A 22,210-nucleotide genomic window follows, 5' to 3' on the forward strand; every position below is an offset into this window, starting at 1 on the left:
TCCTGTCCAGCCCTGAAAGCAGGCAGGCGCGCTCCCGGCCCGACCCACCCACTGCACGTCATCACACACATGAATCCATGCAGTGATCCCACAGATCAGAATCAGCGCTACTCTCACTTTACATACCTTATACAACACAATAATCACACCATACAATAAAATAACTACCAATCATATCCCACAATCAACTATTTTCTGAGGAATAGCTTTGATGAGAAATTAGGAATGTGTAGTGTGCTGTGCAAATTTAAGAATATATAAAAATTGGCATGAAACTAAGTCATATTTTTAATTTCTGATTGATTGATTTATTTAAATGCAAGAATTATTGATGTGTTTCTTTCTTTTTCTTCATTATTTGTTATAATTTCTTTCTTACGTGTTAACACATTTTGCAAAACCGAACTAAACCAAACTAAACTAAACCAAAACCTGGAACTTTCAAATGCTTGCTTTCATGGTGTAAAAAAAGGACATTGGCTCATGTAATACTACAATTTTAATTCACTGATTTTACTGTCACATTGTTTTTGATGAGCTAGACATTGCGGAGGGGTATCTGAGGGAGGGGGTTGATCTTTGTGGGTGGTGTACACAATCACTCCCATTTCTTCTTATTTTATAATGTATTGTGAGTATACTGCTAATAATGTATAAAAAAAAATACAAAATTAAGAAAAAAATAGTTAAGAATCTACCACTCCTGTTTCAATTTGCATGCGAGTAAAAACAAGATAAATACTGTATATCATAAGATTATCTTTAATGTAATACTTTGCCATATCACCCAGTTCTATGAGTACACCAAGGGTGGTGGCTCTTAAACAGCCCATATCAATATCAGAATTATATAATATCAACCAAAATTAAGACATATATTGTGATATAAGTTTTGGCCATATCGTCCAGCCCTAGTTTGGATTTTCCCCATGTCAACTCCATATTAAAGCCTGGTTAGGTTAAATGAAACATAGTTTAAGAGGTAAAATAACCACACCTTTAGGGGAGTAAGCTTTGACATCACAACCTTCATTTGGTTTTAGTTTCATGGGATTGATATTGTAACCACATGCCATTTAAAAGTTTTTTAATGCTTTTAAAAAATAGATGGAACAATATCACAGCCTAATACAGTCCTCTTTAAACCAAAAATATTTTTAACTTGCCAAAGCATGTATGTATTTTAATTTAGTTGTGTTGTTAAATATGAATATTAGCCAGCAATATTTCTGCTTTGTGTACACTATTATATGAATATATGTTTATATGACTATTTTATATACGTTTATATCTAATGCACTGTATAATGTTTTGTTTATTAATTATAAACAAGCCTACAGGTGAGGTACAAGCTATTAAACACACATTTTGGTTTAACAAAGAATCACAAAACACATTTTATGTTTAGTCAAATGGAAAGCATTTTTTCACACTTTATCACGTGTTTTTTACATGTGTAATGCCTTTAAACCATGTGTCCCATTCACACGTGTTTTTTTCTGTTAGGGAACTACTACAGCTGTATTATGATGACTTCCTGTTATTTTTGTAATAGATATCCCAACACAATGTTCTTTGGACCAGAAGTTATTATTACTTTGCAATGCAATTGTATTTATATATTTGAATACAGACCTACTCTTAGAACTAGCATTAAAGACTTAATAATAATTTAGAAAATACACTGTTGCAATGCAATTTAATTAGCCTGTTCCTTCTGAGTGATGGGACTCTATACTACAAGAAATTCGCACAGACCTGAAATAGTATGTTTGGATTGGACTGTTTTGTTCTGTTTTCTTATTTTAAAATTACAATGTAAGGAACCTTATACAGCATTGTAAATGTTAACCAGTCAGAAACCACATTTCCAGAAAGGAAACTTGCTGTTTATTTAGTTTGGATGGATCTTAACCTTCTTTGAAAACAGCGTTTTTGAAGCCCCCAGTAAATAACATACAGTTAACTGTATCTCAGGTTAGAAACTATGAATACAAAACAGAATGAAAACAGAAACTGCTTGGCAACAAAGTCACCAATATTTTATGGGAAATATTACACTGATATAAGGCTGAAAATGTTGCGAGTAGAAAGCTTACATACACTTACACTATAAAAAAAATATTAGATTTCCAGCTTTATAATTAATGTCTTATCAGTGTCATACACCTCATTATATTCTACATTATATGTCTATAGTATAAGTCTATAATTCTTTTTTTTCTGAATGTATGAGGGAAGGTCAAATAAAGCTAACTGCAGGCCCTGGGCTGTTTGCTAAGGTCAACCCTTTAGTCACAACTGTCACCTGTTCCTTTACTCTGTGATAGCCCACACACAACCAAAACACACACAAACACTACTTTTAAAGAAATGTCACACTTATAACATAAAGACCCAGTAACTGATAGCATATACTCTAAATTGAAATATTAAAACTACTAATTTTATGTACACTATGGACAAAAGTACTGGTATCTGAAAATATGTAAGTTTATGTAAAGTTAAAAGAGGCCAAACTGTATTTATTGATTATTATAAGTTGTAATCTCATGCAAAAAAAAGTAGTGGTTTATATGGACTTTGGTTGGGGTGAAAAATGCTTAGATGCAGTTTTGCATATTTATTAACAACCTTGTTACTCTGCCTCAGAATTATGCATATAAATATTTGCTGGACTCACTGACTTGTTATGTATTACTGAAACAACACACAGCCACATAACATAGATAAGCTTAGCCTAGTTTAGTAAAAAATACCCATTTAAACAAATTAGATACAAATATGATACCTGGTAATTTATTTATTGAGGAAAATGATCCAATATTACATATTTGTTGATACATATTTGTAACTGTCAGTCATGCACACCAGCTTGGAGGAATTTTAGCCTATTCCTCCGTACATAACAGCTTCGACTCTGGGATATTGGTGGGTTTTCTCACATTAACTGCTCACTTCAGGTCCTTCCACAACATTGTCATTGGATTTAATAGGAAAGTCAAAGTCACCTGACCATTGCAGAACTTAATTCTTCTTGAACCATGTTTTGGTAGATTGACTTGTGTACTTAGGGCTATTGTCCTGCTGGATGACTTATCTTGATATTCAGTTCAGAATTCTCTGATATAATTAAGAATGAATTGTTCCTTAAATAAAGGCAAGCCATCCTGGACCAGATGCTGCAGTACTGTAGTTATTTCAGAGGTTAATGAATAGTTTTGAAGTCCAATATGGGTCCCCTTTGTGTCTATTCAGCAGATAATGGGGTTAAGTAGCTAAATAAGTTGTAGTTAGATATGCTAGGGTTAGCTTTTAGCCAAATACCCACCTATATTAGAGCTTAGATTTTCTGCCCGAACCTTTTTAATGCTATTTTTATTTTACATAAAGCTATGGTGTCATAATCATAATATAGTAAAGTAACAAATCAAATTGTGTTTTTTGCACAAGTGAGCACTGCGCACACGCGAGCTCCTCCACTTGTCCGCGGTACGCACTTGACATGCAGGGCTACGTCTAGCTAGGCCAACAAAATGGAGACTTCTTAAGTGTAGAGAAAAAATACATCAGGTTAGCTAACTTTGGCCCAATGCGAAGAAAAGACAAAAAAGAGGTATGGAGCTACTTGAAGTTAGTTGTTGATAATAAAAACATGTGTGTCTGCTTCATAAAGTGTGTTAATCAATTAATTTAACGCTTTAATAACTAAAAAAAATGTTGGGTATAAATTGGGCTCGGGCTCACAAAGACAGTTTATGGGACTGGGCGGGGCGGGTTAGGCTCAGGCTCGGGCAGAACCTGCACAGATTCGGGCCGGGCTGTTTTTTTTTTTTTTTGGCCTGATCTAAGCTCTAACTTAGATTTATTGTCCTACTCATGCACACTCCAGCCTTACTGGCTTACCTGTGATATATATTTTACCTGAGCAGGTTTGTTTTTGCCTTACTTGCCTCTGATTGTGTGTGGTAACAACAAGTAGTTGCTGCATTTTGCCCAGAGACTGTAAAAACATGGACACTGTAAAGCTCCATAACAATAAACTAGTATAATGTGTAGCTTTGTGCTTCCCCATTTGTATCAATTTTTTAAATCTTATTGCTCTTCTCTAAACTGTCTTTCTTTCTATGCCCAGTGTCTAAATCCTGTACTAATATTGACACATTTGTTTTTATTTTCACTTTAGAAATCAGTTTAACAAATGAGTAGGTGTGTCTGGCATCTGGCTTACCTCTGGTTTCTACTCTGCAGATTTTGGCTGCAAATTTGACAGCATGGTACGCAATTCTAGTATAAATGGAAATTATTTAGGAGAGCTGTATAAGCCCAAAATGTGTACAATCACACTGAAGTACTGCAATATTCTCTCTTCTCGCGCTCTCTATAACGCGTAATATGAGCAGGCTGTTTGTGGGGGAAGACAGGGGCGCAGCAGTGATTGTGGTCGAAGTATATAGACTAAACCACATCTAACACACTTGATGAGTCATCACCCCTCACAGTGAAACTGAGACCACTGCATTATCTTTTACTATCTCTGTCCCCTACTGTAGATTGTTGTTTCGATAACAATATGATGCAATATTGTTGTTGTGAATGCCATCTTCTATATTTATACATTATATTAGAAATACGTAATGAAGGCTCAGAATTTAGTGTGCTTGAAAATTTGTGAACCCTTTAGATTTTTGCATAATTTTGACCTAAAACATCATCATATTGTCCTTAAAGTCCTAAAAGTAGATAAAGAAAACTCATTTAAACTAATTTGATACAGTATGATACTTGGTCATTTATTAATTGAAAAGATTGTTCCAATATTACATATTTATAAGTCCTGCACATCGGCTGTAGGAATATTGAGATATTGGTGAGTTTCCTCACATTAACTGCTCACTTTAGGTTCTTCCACAACATTTCCATTTAATTAGGTTTAGGACTTTGACTTGGCCATTCCAAAACATTAACTTTATTCTTCTTGAACCATTTTTTTGGTAGATTGACTTGTGTTCTTAGGGTCATTGTCCTGCTGCATGATTCACCTTCTCTTGAGACTCAGTTCATTAAAATATGTCCTAACATTTTCCCTCAGATTCCTCTGATGTAATTCAGAATTCATTGTTCTGCAAGCCGACCTGGACCAGATGCAGTAAAACAGGCCAAAAACATGATACTACCAGCACTATGTTTCACAGATAGGTTAAGGTTCTAATGCTGGAATGCAGTGTTTTCCTTTCTCCAAACATATTGCTTTTCATTTAAAACATAAACTGCAGAGTAGGAGCAATGTTCTTTTTGGAGATCAGTGGCTTTCTCCTTTCACCCCTGCCATGCACAACATTGTTGTTCAGTGTTCTCCTGATGGTGGACTCATGAACATTAACATAAGCTATTGTGAGGGAGGCCTTCAGTTGGTTAGAAGTTACCCTGGGACAGACCTTGCAGAATATTACATATCTTGCTCTTGGAGTGATCGTTGTTGCTCAACCAATCCTGAAGAGGGTAACAATGGTCTTGAATTTCCTTTAGGGATGTTTTGTAACAGTTTCCATCCTGATGAACATCAACAATTCTTTTTCTGAGATCCTTAGAAATCTTCTTTGTTTAAACCATGATGCACTTCCACAAACATGCGTTGTAAAGAACAGACTGTGATATATCCCTGTTCTTTAAATAAAACATGGTGACCAGTTACACCTGATGGTCATCCCATTAATTGAGTCTGAATTAACCCGCCTCTAATTTCTCTTTCAAAGTAACTGCTAACCCTAGAAGTTCACATACTTTTGCCACTCACAAATATGTAATATTGGTTAATTTATTTATTTATGTAATATTGGTGACATAATTCTACTACGAACAATAATACAAAATTATTATTTTTGCAATTAAACAAATTAACACTTTATACTGTATTAGAAATTAGACATTAGTTTGTATGTACAGTGGATTTGTGTGTAGCCTGCCACCTAGTGGCCTCATGAAATGGTTTCATTACTTAGGTGCAGATAAACTGTCGTAGTAGGTATTAGTATATTAGTATAGATAACTGTTAATGTTTTGTGTTTAAAAATTGAAGATACCTGCTCATCCAAGGTTTCTGTTAAAATCAAGAGTTTACATGGTGACTGATTATTTTACCTGTTGTAACAGCCTTACACTTCTGTGGAGTTCTCTAGCCAACAATAATGAAGACCTGGGCTTTGTTGTTGCTGTTTCAGACAAAGCATTCTATTGGTTATCAGACAGAAGACAAAATACTTGTATCTCCAAATTGGCTTTACAGTAGAAGAGGAATAATAAAAAAAAAACGTATCATTTTATGTTACATTTGAACATTTACTTTAGTCAATTAATCATGAAATTGACATCAATACAGAACAAATACCAGATTTACATTATATCAAAAATAAAAAAGAAAATATTAGTTTAAAGTAAAATGTATATACAAGGGCTTTTGTTTACTTTACCAGTAACAAATTGTCTTATGCACTATTTAAAAGGAATATATATATATATATATATATATATATATATATATATATATATATATATATATATATATATATATATATATATATATAAATTTTATTTATTTTTTAACACAGAGTGTAAAAATGGATTAACGTCACAAATAATATTACTCAAAAAGGATTAAAAAATTTCCATGTCTGGCTTTTTTTTTATAACCACAAGAAATCTAAAACTGGTATTTTCCTTTGCCTCACACTTGCAAAAAAAAAAGAAAGGCAGAAAGAACAAAAAGCAGTACAGGAAACTAAAATGTGCAAGAAAAGGCAAAAAAAAAGAAAGAAAAAAAGAATAAAAAGGCTTCGTGAGAAGTTCACGAAGCGAGAAATAAATGATGATGTGACCAATGAAAAGGAAAGTTGTGACTCATTTCTGAAAAGGTCCTCCTTCAAAGCAAGAGGAGACACATTTCCACAAGAAGGGTGGAAAATAGAATACGCAGGGTGGGCTGAGCTGTTTCGATAGATTACACCTAATAATATAGAAAGTATGTCCTTAATTTAGTTTGAATGTTCTGCCAATATTTATAATTTTCTGCTTATTTAATATCTACTGTGCTGCTGAATGAGAATAATGTGCTTTTTTATTAATATTTCACTGAACAGTTAAGAGGAAAAGTTTAAAGAGAACTGATATGACATGTTGATAGCTCTTTGGTAATTGATAAAATCACATTTTGTGCACTTAATCTAAATCCTCCATCCTGTAGGTTTCTCGACCTGCGAATCCTCCCATGCATTGTCTAGAACAGGAACCAGGTGTCTTCTTTAGTCACTTCTGAGAGGCAGCAGTGCAGATATGCTCGACGGCTGCTGGATCGTTCGGATGACTGCAGTGCTCTCCGTCGTCTGTCCTGCGTTTTCTGAGGCTCAGTTTAGCTTGAGGAAAAGGCGAGACTTCAAATCAGGCAACAAAGGTGGGTAATTTTATGTTATATAATAATCAGATTTATCCTGAGTTCATAGCAGATTATAGCAGCGGGTGTTAACCTACTAACAACCAGGTGAACTGAACTGATAGTGATGTTTCTTCTATTTAAATCTCATAAGTTTCTAGGAAAGATACTGATAAAACTGCACTGTACTTATTCTGCTATATACAATACTTTAACATTCATTATTAATCATTTTTTAAACATCTCTAGCAAGTAAAACCTCATTTAACTAAACCTTCTTCTACTTCAGAGTAAAGTACGTTACACATAGCGAAAGGAAAAGACAAATTTGAGAGGTAAACAGAAATGAGGAGGAGGGTGGCAGACCACATCCTGACACAATAAAAACACCCCTCCCTCTTTCTTACCGTGTTACATGCAAACAACAGTGGACTCTCTGTGTGTTTTCAGGCATCACCCTGCGAATACAGAGAACAACTACAGACAATGAAACGGCTTCAATCTACTGCCCAGATCTGAGAAATGAAGAGAAGTCTTCATTTAACCTCAGTCTACACAAGATTGATATAAACTCAACTGCAATGACCAGCCTCAAGCCCAGTCACAGGTTGCATTTATCCATAGAGAAAAACACTTTTTTGATAAAAATGCTTCAAGTCAATCATACAGGCCTGTACTGCTGTGGAGTCTGGCCTGACAGAACTGCTTACACTCTGCTACTTGTTGAAGGTACTACTTATAAATACAAATAGAAGTTAACGTAATCATAGTTAAATTTCTAGTTATATATAGTTACATTTATATATATATATATATATATATATATATATATATATATATATATATATATATATATATATATATATATATATACAGCTCTGGAAATAAATAAAAGACCACTTAAAAAGGATGAGTTTCTTTGATTTCACCAAATTGAAAACCTCTAGAATATAACTAAGATGAAGAGGAATGATCAAAAGTCATGAAACCAAGCTGATCTGCTTAAATTTTTGCACCAGGAGTGGCATAAAGTTATCCAAAAGCAGTGTGTAAGACTGGTGGAGAAGAACATGACAAGATGACAAAACCATGAAAACAAGATGTGCTCAGGGTTATTCCACCAACTATCGATTTCTGAACTCCTAAAACTTTAAAAATATGAACTTGTTTTATTTGCATTATTTGAGGTCTGAAAGCTCTGCATCTTTTTTGATATTTCAGCCATTCATCAATTACTGCAAATAAATGCTCTAAATGACAATATTTTCATTTGGAATTTAGGGAGAAATGTTGTCCACAGTTTATAAAACAAAACAAAACAACAATGCTCATTTTACTCAGACATGTACCTATAAATAGCAAAATCAGAGAAACAATTTTTTTTCCAGAGCTGTATATGTATATATGGTATTTGGAATATAATATTTTTGCAATGACTTCCATTGACTGTAAAGTTACCATTTTCAAAATACAAGGTATAAATACATATTCATGTGCAAAGTAGGGTTTTAGGCTTCACATGTTAAGAAACTGAGAACTAACTTCTTATCTGGGCTGTAAATTATAATTTACCCAGTAAACACTACTTTTAATATAAATACAAAAAAAAACATGCATACAAAAATGTGTGCTTTTAGGGCAAACATCTATAATGGTCCCCACGTGGGAGACATATTAATTTATTATTGCTGGTGTTGGAACTGAACAACTCCATACAACTGGCAGGGTCTGTCCAGGATAAACCTGAAATAAAGATTTGTTTTTCAAAGTAACTCAACTAACTTCTTTAAAAAAAAAAAAGAGTTTTTTTTATTATTTGTATAGAATCTATTCTAATGTTTTACAACTAAAAAAAACTCCTATTGCTGAGATATTTTTTTTTACAACAAACCTTGACCTTTACACTATAATAGAAATACTCCAAAAATGAGAAACTTGAATAAAATATTGATTCACATAAAACGTATATGGATGAATTTTGCTAAATATAGCTTCTTTATAGGGATGTAATGTAAAATATATTTTCTTTTCTCTAGAGTCACACTCGTGTGTAAGTGAGGGGAAGCCACTCTCCTGGATAATGCTGGCTGCAGGCTGTGGGCTATTTGCTTTATACAACCTCATTGTGACAACTGTAGCCTGTTACTTTGGTGTGAGTTCTCACACACACACATACACACACACACACATATAGATGTGTAATGCATTTATTTCTACTTCACACAGTATACCTGTTACTACATGTGAGGATGAGCAACAGTTTTACATCAGTGCAACTACAAAAGAGTTTCTATAAAAGTAAAAACCGGTGTTTCTGTTTCTGAACCAGAGGAAACTGAAAAATGCAGAGACGGAGACTCAGAGCGAGTACTACAACACAAGGCCTGGAGAATTCAGAAGAGCCAGATGAGTTCAGAATCCAGATCCAGCTGCCCAAACCAAACGACCAAGATGATAAAAGCGGGATCATATACAATCATATGCTACTACAGTTTTTGAGTGCTTATATTGGCATATCTAGCCTATATAGCATCTAACCAGAAGTGCAAATTGGCTAACATATAACATATAATGTAACATATAAATAAGTGCAAAATGTATGTGTGAATGAGCTTAATGAAGTAGAATATTTCATGTGCAGGTATGGAACAATATTATGCATAAATGGAAAACAGCTAAAGTTAGCAGTGCAGAATTAAATAAAGAAAAAAGTGTGAACAGACATTAAACAATGTGAACAATATGCAGTTTAAGTGAGATGCATTTATATATGCAGACTGAGTTGTGAATGCAGTAAATAGTTCAGTGTATTTTAATGTATTTAATATTATTATTTTACTAAATCTGTAACTATTCATTGTTGGAATGCTGTAACAATTTTCTCCTTGTAAAACTCTGTTTGCAAATGATATCCTTAATATCAAAATGACCAGTGTAAGAATACTCTTATGTATAAAACACCAGTGCAGATTATAGACTTGCTATATAAACAGTATCAAATAAAATAAAACAGGAATTATGTTATTTTTTACTCTTTTCTTATTTCTCTTAAATATCTTAGCCTCTCTGTCCTAATCAATATTAACTTTGTTCCATTTGGTGACATAATTCTTTTTTTTTTTTACCATTACAACATTTTATCATTTTACTTGTTCTTTTAGTTAAGCAGAAGAAAAACAGTATAGCTGTAAAAACAATGTACAATGTAAAGACAACCTAAAGGATTTATTCAGTAAAACAAATTACCATCACTTTGTGTACACTGTAAACCCACAATTAGTTTGAACTCAAACAAATTAATTCTGTTTTTATGTAAAATTGGATATTTCCAAACCTTACTCAACTATTATAAATTAGGTAAACATTTGTGGGCACTTATACATTTAAAATGAGACCTTTGAGTTGAGTCAACTTAAAATAACTGATTTGATTCTGTTGGGACAATCTATTTGCATTCTGGGTGTGTCCTTTAGTTTCTGACACTCACCATCAGTGTGTAGTCATCCCCCCATCCCTGGGGCTACCTTTGGTAAACTTGTAAATCATATGTAAAATTGAATTCAAAAGAAAAGTAAGAAGAAATCAACATATTAATTTATTTGGAACACAAGGTACTAAGTACTAGGGAGAATGTCGGGCCATCTGTTTGTGAGGTCAAGCTCAGGTGTACTTGGGTTCTGCAGCAGGACAATGACCCAAACAACACAAACAAGTTCACCTCTGAATGGCTTAAAATACAAAATTAAGGTTTTGGAGTGGCCTAGATAAAGTCTGATTGAGATGCTGTGGTGTGATCTAAAACAGGCTGGTCATGCTGGAAAACCCTCCAATATGGCTGAATAAAAACAATTATTCAAAGAAGTGTTGGACAAAATTCCTCCACAGATATGTGAAAGACTCATTGCCAGGTATCAGTAAAGCTTGATTGCAGTTGTTACTGCCAAGGGTGGCACAACAAAGTTATAAGGTTTAGTTTTAAGGTTTAAGCTTTTTACACCTGGCTGAATTGGTTTGGATTGATTTTTTTCCCTTAATAAATGAAATTATACTATCTGATGTCTGATGACCACAAAAATATCAGTAGGACGAAAAAAAAAAAAAAAAAAGAAATCTGCCAATAAATTAAACACAAGAACTGTAAGCTGATTCAACTGATATTCAGGATATACACAGTTAAATGGTTGATATATGAACAATATTCTAGTTGAAAATGAATTAAATGCATTAAATTAAATGTTGCATGAACATGTTACAAGATTAACACGTTTTATATCTACTAACACCTTCAAACATTTTACAGTGATTTGTGCCTTTGTAGCACTCACTACAATAGTATTTTTCTGTGGACTAAGCACTGAAAAACATGTGCATGCATGATTTGCACACAAAAATAATGCATTTCATGACTTAGCACAACGGCTTCGCAGAAATACCAATATTTGTTTCCATTTCTTGGCTATCAGAGTTTCGTTCTGAGTTAAGCTGAGTTAATCTGACTGGAGCTCTGATCAGGTTTATTCATTTTGCTGATTTGTTGCTTTTTTGCACTTGCACGTTCTTTTTTTTTCCCTCCACTCTGCAACAAAAGTGGCTTTGCATTTATTATGCAAATGCACAAATTCGCGCTGTATTGGGAGACAGTTACCGTCAGCCTGAGGTTTCCTGACACAGTAATGATGTCACACACTTTCCACAACACTTTTCAAGATTTCAAGCATAAAAAGACATAGGGCAATACCCCCGGAGTTACACAATGATTGCCATCCTGGTACTAACGATCGCAGGCCTCCCATTGGGGATTGGTGAGTAGCTGGAATTCTTTCTATTGAATTCTAATTGAAATATCTAATTGACATTTCCTAACACTTTTATCTTTCTTTCTTTTTTTTCATCTGCAGCCCTCAGTGTTTCACAGCCGTACTATGTGGTTGGGAGTAATGGACAAGTATCTATGCACTGCATTTTCAAGACCAAAATACAACCACAAGAAATGCAGGTGTCCCTGTATAAAGGTCTCTATGGGAAAGAGAGGATCTGCAGTACTTCTGTCAACATCTCATCCTCCCAGTTAGAGACAAACGAGAGGGTGCATTGCAGAGCTAATGTAAGCAATGGCAGAGTGGACCTGACCATCTTTGGCTTGAAGGGGGAGGACACAGACATCTATCGATGCCGAGTGGACATCATCTTCCCACCTCCATACCTCCGGCAGTTTGGGAATGGGACTCTGGTGTATATTCCAGGTGAGAGATGGCATAGAGCCTGAGCTCAGCCAAGCTGTCTATTACTTTACATTTTTATATTTACTCAGAAAAAATATATATATTCTTTACAATATTTTTAATGCTCATATACACAGCCACTTTAATTCATACCATGTAACATAACATTACAGGTTACAGGCAAATGTAGAAGGGCTTTTATTAGTGGTATAGGATGGTCTCCTTGTCCAGCAGGGGAAATCTAATGGTATTCATTGGTTACTGGTTATCTGTTTATCTACCTATATTAGCTTAATGTGTCTGTAATGTTTAAGTGCCTGTCTGCCTCAGGCCACTGTGCTAATTTGCTAATTATGGTGTGAAGAATACATTTTTACAAAAATTAAAAAATAAATTACAAAAAAAAGAATACTCTCAGAAAAGCTCTAATGAACGCTTTTCATTTCAAAGCAATAATTTAACAACTAAATAGAAAATATATAAATAGATGATTGATGTACTATGTAGTTCCCAGCACTTAAACTTGATTTGCAGTCTTGTTTGTTGTTTTATTGACCGCTTAATATATCGCAAATATCTCAAATCTGAAGTAGCTTATAATACACTGCAATTGTTTAATCTTGTAGTGTAAACTGCATTCCACTTGTAAGTGAGATATTACTTTAACTGATGGTTATTTGTCTGACAATAGTGGCACACATTTGAACATTTAAACAATGAAAATGTTAAATTAAAGACATGAATAAAGAAAAATGGCCTCACACAAATCTCAGTACAGTGTATTAACTATACTATAGGTATTACTTCAAAGCAAAGTCCAGTATATCTAATAACATCTAAAAAATTGATGCAGACACACACAATATTATGCCTCTAGAGGGAGCCACAGGGCATGTCATGACAGCAGTCATTTGCTCAGTTTCTTGTGGTGCAGTCTGATGCAGTGGAAACGGGGCTCCCCCGACATCTAAACGGAGACAAATCACCCTCGCTTTGACGTCAATAACTCTGTGGACACTTTGAATTAAAGTCTTCATCTTTTTTGTGAAAACCTAGTTTTCCATTTGAAAAAAAAAAAAAAAAGTGTCTAAAGAAACCTCATAAATGTCATTTGACAGAAAACAGCTAGAATGAACTTTGATATATTTGCTGTTATGAACGTGCTGTAATGTTTTTTTTCCATTCTAGAGAGCCCAGACTGCCCCACTTCTAAAACTGAGGCTAGAATTCAGGAGAAACCAGAGATCACCCCCGTCCAAACCCCCACATCGAACCTTTTCCTGCTCTGTGCAATTCTCATAATCACCACCCTCATCCTCATTCTACAGGTAAGAAGAGTCCAGCCATCAATTTCATTGAGAAAAGTCATGCTATGGCCATAAACATGGCCTGTGTTTGTAAGCCTGGTGGTCACTGTCCTGTGTCCACTATACTGGGATACACAGTGTTAACTGTCATTGCACTATAATTTTTATACTTCTCAAAATCTATAATATAAAACAGCACAATCGGTGGTTTATTGTGGTCTACAAATAACCTATTTAAAATCATATGCAAGTATTTTTTTTTTTATTAATGGCTTGTATTTTTATCCTCAGGTAATAATCATGATCCTGTCGCCGTCAAAGTCCAGTCATGTGCCTCAGATAGTTCCACAGAAGAATGAATACAGCAACTTCTGGTGATACATACAGTGTTCACCTGTGATCTCAATCCGCATTAGTACCGAAATACTACTATTTTGAAAGATAGCAAAAAAAAAAGAAGTATTTTTATGTTTTGTTTTTAAATGTTTCTGCTGAGGTCTGATTTCTTACTGTGTCTTTGTTATACAATAGACAAATATAAAACTGAAACAATCATTCATAGAATTCCAATAAATGTTCCATAATCTCAGGTTAGTTACAACTATATTAGATTACAACATCAACCAATAACTTTTGTTTAAAAAAGATTTTAACTTTGTTAACTGTGTTTAACTGCTGTACATTACCCAAATGCTATTTTCATTCTGTTTTAATTTTATTTTTATTTTTTTTACCAGTTCTTCTGTAGTTTCTTATGAAATGTCTTCCTAATTTTCGTTGTGAAAAAGAAACATTACATGACATGTTGTTTCCTATGGAAGTATATATGTTGAATATTGGCAGGAACTGTCCTATGATTAAAGTAAACTCTGTGAAACGAAACATGTGTGTGTTTCCTGTAAGAGATAACCACTGGTGCTCTCATTCCGTCATTATTACTTCTCAAACTGAGTCGACCGAAGGTGATTCTAAGAAGAATTGACTCAGAGTTGTAAATCCTGTCTGTCATTCTCTGTAATAGTAGGAATGACCTCAGTGAAAGACGTCTGAGTGAGGGCTGGTATTTGATAACCCAGTGTATCAGTACTTAGTGAAACTGCTGATGTAATTAAGCAAATTAAAAGAGGGTATTCTGTCTAGAAAAATAAAGGGGTGGTTTCCCAAAGAAAGTTTAGGCTTATTGTTACTTTCGTTAAACTATTTATTCAATCCGGGACGCTCAGTCCAACAAACTTTCCAAACAAAGTTTGACCAGAAACAGAGCATTTACCACGTCACATACTTAGTATTGCAATATGATCATTCTAAATATATATTGTATATTTATAGCATGGCTATAAAATATATTAAGGATACACCTTTTAGCCAACATAAGATTATTTTTATGTTACTTCTACAAAAGTAAAGTTGAAGAAGCATACACACACTCAACCCATGCAAAAAATCACATTAAAATTAAATTGTATCTTTTGGCTTTTTTGACTTTAGCGAATTGATATCAGACGAGCAGTGTTCCTTATTTCATTTTAAAAGGGATAAGTGTTAATACAATTATTGAAATAGTTTTCAAACAGATAAGAGAGATGGAGTATCTCACCAAACAGCTCTGATGGAAATAAACTACATGAAGTAGAATTAATAGTATTTTCTAACGATGTGGATGATACAAATAGAAACAAACCCTTTTTAAATCGCTAAAATAAACTTAGGACACACAGGACATGATGTCATCTTTTTTGTTCTTCACAAAATGTCAGTTTAATGGAAACAGTAAAAACAGAAGCTGTTGGCCCAGATTCTGGCCAATATGTGGCACTGTTTACCCACTTTTAGCACTGTCAGACCAAAGTGTCCTACTTTAAAAATACGTCTGAGCCAATTTTAGAAGGACAAATGTAGTTAAAAATTGTATTGTAATTTACAACTCCAATTATGAAAAAATATATAAAAGAATGTATATGAAGACAAAATGAAATGATTTGTAAATCTTATAGACCCATATTTATTCACAATAGAACACACATCAGATGTTCAAAGTGAGACATTTTTACCTTTTTACCATGATTCAGTACTGGAAATCATAGTATGGGTTTAGGAACACTTTCAAGAATCCATATTGTTGAAAACAGTTCACCATGCTGTAATCCACAAATACAAGTTCAAGCTGTATCATAAAAAAGCCATATGTTAACACCATCCAGAAACGTTGTCATCTTCTCAAAAGCTCATTTAAAATGGAAAAGGCAAAATGTATTGAACTGATTTAATCAACAAATGCCATGTCCTGCAGACTTAAGTTAAAGGGGGCCATTCAGTTTATTATCAGCAGCTTACAGTTCATATTTACAGTTGGTAAATATGATAAAACTGTGATATCAATCTGTAAAAAAAACTGCATCTTTGTGCAACTATTTAAAAAAAACCCTGACATACAATTTAAAATGAAATTATCAAAGATTCAGACAATCTGGAGAAATACCTGTGTGCAAGCGACAAGGATGAATAAATACAGAATACTGGAAAAGATAATACAACTGTGATACAGAGGAGGCAAGGGGCAGGACAAATGTATAAGATGTAGTACTCATGTCTGTGATGGTTCATGGTAAGATAAAACAAGAACCAAAACGAGTGAATCCACAGTAGAATCTTAACTGGGAGAAAGACAAGAAACAATGAAGACAAAAAAAGAGTGTACATTCTTGTGGCAAGACATGATTATACTGTTATACTATTATACTATATTCCTGAAATAAATAAATTATTTTAGTTTTCCTATATCGCCAAGTATATCGTTATCGAAAAATACCCTGAAATATCGTGATATTATTTTAGAGCCATATCGCCCACCCCTAGATGACAAATTAATAAAAAAATGTCCACGGTCAGTTTATTCATGCCCATATCGGCCATACACATTTTTTAAATTCTGTTAATACTTACAAGTATGCAGACACGTGACTCAGCCCGGTCCATTCAGAACTCAAACATCAAACCAACTTAGCAATTCAAGTGGCTGTTGTCATTCTTTCATTACAATAATCATCCAATAATCACATGCAAGGTGAAATATTCATTTAATCAAAATATCAATTTGAGGTCATATCATCCAACATTACACACAGATGGGGAGAATGGGCAGAAGAGGGAAGCAAAACTAAAGAAGTATGTGGTCAGAACCATGAAGGAAGATAAACAAGATTAGATAAGAAACGAGGACAAGAACAAGGCAGAGAAGAATTATTGCAACAAACAACATACTGGCATAAGGAACTGCCATCCAATCAGCTATATGTCTACTCTTTACCTACCTATCCTTGACCTAAATCTGAAGGTTTTTGAGAATTGTGTGTTCAGACTCTTACGTAACTCACACTGGAACAAACCACATTGACGCCAGCAGCATAAATCAACAGACCCATGCTTTAGGATCATTCTGTCAGTCTCAGCTTTCTGTTCTAGGAGGGAGAAGTGGCTGATCAAAGTGGAAGTGTTCTTCTGTTTTTATTGTGGCATTAGTGGCTCAGTATTTAGTGCACCATGTTATTGATGACAGGGTTGTGAGTTAGGCAACACTCATATGGTCTCTGTAAACAGAATAGGGTGACCGCCATGACAGTCGAACGAAAAAAGCCCGCCTAAGGCACAAGAGAACTTGACTGTCGCTGTAGTGTCCTTTGCAGCAAATTTTGAAATGCTTTGGAGCCAGAGGCGGTTCTTTAATTAGGCAAACCTAGGCATTTGCCTAGGGCCTCGACCAAATCTGTCCTCCATAGGGGCCCCCAAATCTGACCATCCCAGCTACATTAAATACACCAAAAACAATGTTAATTTGTTACTTAAATAAAGTAAAGAAAAAACATATTTCTATTAAAAAAACAACAGAAATATCAGTAGAATACCGAATTAATGTCTAAATACTAATTGTCCAAACACACATACTCCTCTCAGTTGCTTGCATTGAACTAGTCCATAATATGATGACGTAGCAATTTGCTACACAACGTGTTTCCTCTAATTACACCCACGCCAAAGCAAACGCTGGTCATTTACACTAATAGCAAATAAACACCAGTGTTACTGACCAAAATAAACGCTTTTTAGGAGATATAAGTTGTGTGTAAATATGTATAAGACAATACCTGACAAAATCTGTTTTAATTACGTTAATAAACATCACTGTGACAGCGCTAGTCGCAGTTTCACTGCAGCAAAGGACGAGCACGTGAATCTCTTATCTAACCAGCCTGTACTGATTTCTGCCCCAATAACACTTTCAATAACCTCCAATAGCCTTTAATAGTCTTCAGTAGCCTTCAACAGTCTTACCTTGCAGCCGTGTCCACTAAACTCCGTAGTTATAAACATCATGAGGTTAGCAGCGCGCTAACTAACCTGTTTATAATGTAATCCGAGCAGTGACTCCGTGACGGCTGCTCTAAACTGCTGCTGTTAGCTGCTTGTGCTGAAAGATGAACTGTAGAGAGCTGTATTATCCGGTTAGTGGGGTTAAAACATTTATTTCCTACACAGGTGAACTTTAGAAATTGTAAAAAAAAAAAAAAAACACACGCTCCAGACTGGCTCAGCTGAGCTGCAGGGCTGTAGCTCTGACTAAGTGAAGACAGCAAGGCTTGTTCTGCTGCTGCAGCTCCGACTAGTGGTTGGATGAGGAACTGCAGCTTCCTGTAAGTGAGCAGTTTCACCGGCCATCCACTCACAGCACTGCTTAACTGCTTAACCCTAAACTCCTGAATCGGATCGGTTAAAATCAGAAGAATATCTGCCGATCGCCGATACCATATTTTGGCTAAAAAACGGCTGATACCGATACACTGCCGATCGATCGTTCCATCTCTTGTTATTTGGTTTATGTGTGTGTTTCAAAAATGAGGGCCCCTTGTTTATATTTTGTCTAGGGCCCCAAAATGGCTAGATCCGCCCCTGCTTGGAGCACTAACCCTCACTGCACCTCGGGCACATATGTTCGTACAGTATGTGTGTATGTGCATTCCCAACATCCTGAAAAACCCATGCACCCAAGAACTAAACTGTTTTGAGAACAAGTGGACAGCCAAATCAGTATTCAGAAAAGTGTTGAGATGTCTTGAGATGGTTGTTTGCACTGTTGTTTTGCAAGTGATCAGATCAGATCTGCATGGGTTGCTGTGGTATTGAAGTAGGCGTCAGTCACTGTTCTTGTATGACTTTTATACATGAAAGCAGAAGAATTGAAGGTGTGTTGCAAGTGGTGCCAAAGACACATTGAGATCCAACTTCCACATATCTGTGCAAATCTGACTGTAGTCGCATATTAATCCACATCCAAAAGTGAATTGGTTCTGATTTGCAAAAACCTGATTTCATGTGGCTTCTGTACAGAATATCAAAGATGAATTGGGATACAATCTAAATAGTTCCTAAGGCTCAGAATGTTCAGACTGCAGGCAAATTCAATTTGATGGTCTGTTGAAATGACTGTTACCAGATCAGATTTGCGTGTCCAGACACCACAACCCTATCTACATAAGTTGCTGTGTTAATGAGGTTGGGGTCAGTAACTAACTGACTTGGACCCCCTCACTTTTGTCAAGAGGTTGTTGTTTGCTACAAAAAGACACACTGAAAACCAATTTGACCAATAAAGGTCTTCTTCCGCTAAAATCTACTTTTTCTTGTTATTTGAGACATATAACATGTCTCTCTGTGTTGTATATGCATGCTACACCGGAATAAACATGGTTTTTAACCAGTTTTCATGCATCTTGGCACGTTCTCCTCTACCAGTCTTACACACTGCTTTTGAATAACTTTATGCCACTCCTGGTGCAAAAATTCAAGCAGTTTAGCTTGGTTTGATGGCTTGTGATCATACATTTTCCTCTTGATTATATCCCAGAGCTTTTCAATTTGGTAAAATAAAAAATAAATCTAAATCTAAATCAAATAATCATTTTTAAGTGGTCTCTTACTTTTTTCCAGGGGTTGGACAATGAAACTGAAACACCTGTCATTTTAATGTGGGAGGTTTTATGGCTAAATTGGACCAGCCTGGCTTCTAATTGCTCATTGCTCACACCAGTAAGAGCAGAGTGTGAAGGTTCAGTTAGCAGGGCAAAAGTACAGTTTTTCTCAAAATAATGCAATGCACACAACATTATGGGTGACATACCAGAGTTCAAAAGAGGACAAATTGCTGGCGCATCAACCAAGACAGCAAGTCTTTGTAATGTATCAAGAGCCACAGTATCCAGGGTAATATCAGCATAGCACCAAGAAGGACGAACCACATCCAACAGGATTAACTGTGGGCGCAAGAGGAAGCTGTCTGAAAGGGATGTTCGGGTGCTAACTTTTTTTTTTTTTTTTTACAAAAAACTTCTCACATGGTGTTCATTCATAATAGAGACCACAACTGGACATTTTAAAATAAATGAAAAAAAGATGCAATAAGTGCACACACTAAGGCACATTGGTACAAATCTGATTGTAATCATACTTTAAACAGTCTCCTTATTTGGTTTTCTATCTAAATTGCAAAAATTTGATTTCACTTTATTTGGGTTGTCCAAACTTTCAGAAATCTTTCTGGATATAATCTACAGGTACCGAAAATCAGATTTGGGCTGACAGTTTTTAAATTTGTTTGGTAAGAATATAGTTATTGTCCAAACAGAATCCGTTCCCATATTGTCATATGACCCATATTTGTTTTTTAATTTTGGTTTCTATAGCTTTACTAACAAGTATTATAGCTTTTACTGCATAAAAAGGTGGTTTCCCTTTTATGCCCTTGCTCTTCTCAATGTTTCTACCTAACCACATCTCAAGGATTTTTCCCAGCACAGCTCACTAATTAGGTCCCTATTTATATAACGCAGATTATGATTAAAAGAGTGACATTTAACAGTGCAGAACCTGTCAAAGAATGTTTAGCCAGTGTACGCCATACACAAGGGTACATTTACATAACAAAGTAACTGGCATCTTGACTTCAGTTTGAAGCGGTATCTTTCAGATCACCAAGACGTGATCTACACAAAAATAACAGATTTTTCTGTGTGCCTCATCTGTTTCTGCTCACACAATCTGAAAAACAATATGTACGGTATACAGGGCCTCAGATAATCGCAAACCTGACACTTTCAACAGGATATGAGGTGGACATTTTCACAGATACTTGCAGTCATTTTATCTCATTTTAACTGAACCACAAACATCCTGACCACAACTGGGACAACACAGAAAAAAAAAACACGCGAGTAGCTTACCTCAACATTTCAGGCATCCACACACAGGCGTTCAAGAGTTTAACAGAAACTGAATGAATAATAGAACATTCTCATATCAACAGGCCAAGCACTGTTCACAGGAATTCTGTTTTAATACTGATAGTGAAGTCTAAGATTCTCTCTTTTTTTTTTAAGTATTTACTTTATAGCAATTCTTTTAAAATTACCTACAACTTTAATATACAGCTCTTCAGTTTCTGAATCAGTTTCTCTGATTTTGCTATTTATAGGAATATCTTCAAGTAAAATGAACATTGTTGGTTTATTTTATAAACTACGTACAACATTTCTCCCAAATTCCAAATAAAAAAAATATTTTCATTTAGAGCATTTATTTGCAGAAAATGAGATAGGGCTGAAATAACAAAAAAAGATGCAGAGCTTTCAAACCTCAAATAATGCAAAGAAAAGAATCCATATATTAATAAAGATTCAGAAGTTCAGAATGGAATAACCCTGTTTTCTAATCACAGTTTTCATGCATCTTGGCATGTTCTCCTCCATCAGTCTTACACACTGCTTTTGTATAACTTTATGCCACTCCAGGTGCAAAAAATCAAGCAGTTCAGCTTCTTTTGATGGCTTTTGATCTTCCTCTTGGTAAAATCAAAGAAACTCATCATTTTTAAGTGGTCTCGATTTTTTTTTCCAGAGCTCTATATATAATTTACAACCCTCTGTACCTGCCCTGTGTGTATCCTGTCTCCTCCTCTGTTGCTCACCTGTTCATTTGTAGCTCCACCCCCTAGCCCCAGGTGTTCCTAGTTCCCGTGTGTATTTATAGCCGTGTGTTTCCTGTTCCGGTGTCAACCCTTGTATGTCAGTGCTCCATGTTTTCACTTGTTTTCCTCAGTCCTGGTTTCTTTTGTTTATTGCATGTGTATTTTGTCTTTGTTTTGTTTAATAAATGTTCTTGTGGTTTGCATTTGCGACCCTGACAGAAGGATCGACCAAAAAAATGGA

At 35.0% G+C, this 22,210-nt stretch overlaps 1 protein-coding gene and 2 long non-coding RNA genes across 4 annotated transcripts in view; 2 read left to right on the forward strand and 1 right to left on the reverse strand.

The window, feature by feature from the left end:
• Positions 1–6,631: 6,631 nt before the first annotated feature.
• LOC111194896 (uncharacterized) overlaps positions 6,632–22,210 on the reverse strand; it is a 34,151-nt gene continuing 18,572 nt past the window's right edge. For both annotated transcript variants that reach the window (XR_007441141.1, XR_007441142.1), the window contains exons 3-4: positions 7,834–7,884; positions 6,632–7,409 (exon numbers count right to left, since the gene is read on the reverse strand). This is a non-coding gene — a long non-coding RNA (uncharacterized LOC111194896). The remainder of the gene's footprint in view (positions 7,410–7,833; positions 7,885–22,210) is intronic.
• Positions 8,030–10,450, forward strand: LOC125804915 (uncharacterized). Its single transcript, XR_007441140.1, has 3 exons — positions 8,030–8,155; positions 9,463–9,578; positions 9,756–10,450. It is a non-coding gene; the product is annotated as an uncharacterized LOC125804915 (long non-coding RNA).
• Positions 12,164–14,414, forward strand: cd28 (CD28 molecule). The gene is made up of 4 exons (XM_007234143.4): positions 12,164–12,228; positions 12,325–12,669; positions 13,837–13,976; positions 14,247–14,414. The coding sequence occupies exons 1-4, from the start codon at positions 12,180–12,182 to the stop codon at positions 14,331–14,333; spliced, it is 621 nt and encodes a 206-aa protein (XP_007234205.2). The 5' UTR covers positions 12,164–12,179; the 3' UTR covers positions 14,334–14,414.

The sequence above is a fragment of the Astyanax mexicanus genome, chromosome 11 (assembly GCF_023375975.1).
Source record: "Astyanax mexicanus isolate ESR-SI-001 chromosome 11, AstMex3_surface, whole genome shotgun sequence".
Classification (NCBI taxonomy): domain Eukaryota; kingdom Metazoa; phylum Chordata; class Actinopteri; order Characiformes; family Acestrorhamphidae; genus Astyanax; species Astyanax mexicanus.

Bases quoted from the DNA above. Each gene is read 5' to 3' on its own strand.
- cd28 (XM_007234143.4), top strand. From the start codon at position 12,180: ATGATTGCCATCCTGGTACTAACGATCGCAGGCCTCCCATTGGGGATT. The intron at 12,670-13,836 runs GTGAGAGATGGC...TTTCCATTCTAG, and splicing joins GACTCTGGTGTATATTCCAG to AGAGCCCAGACTGCCCCACT. The intron at 13,977-14,246 runs GTAAGAAGAGTC...TTTTATCCTCAG, and splicing joins CCCTCATCCTCATTCTACAG to GTAATAATCATGATCCTGTC.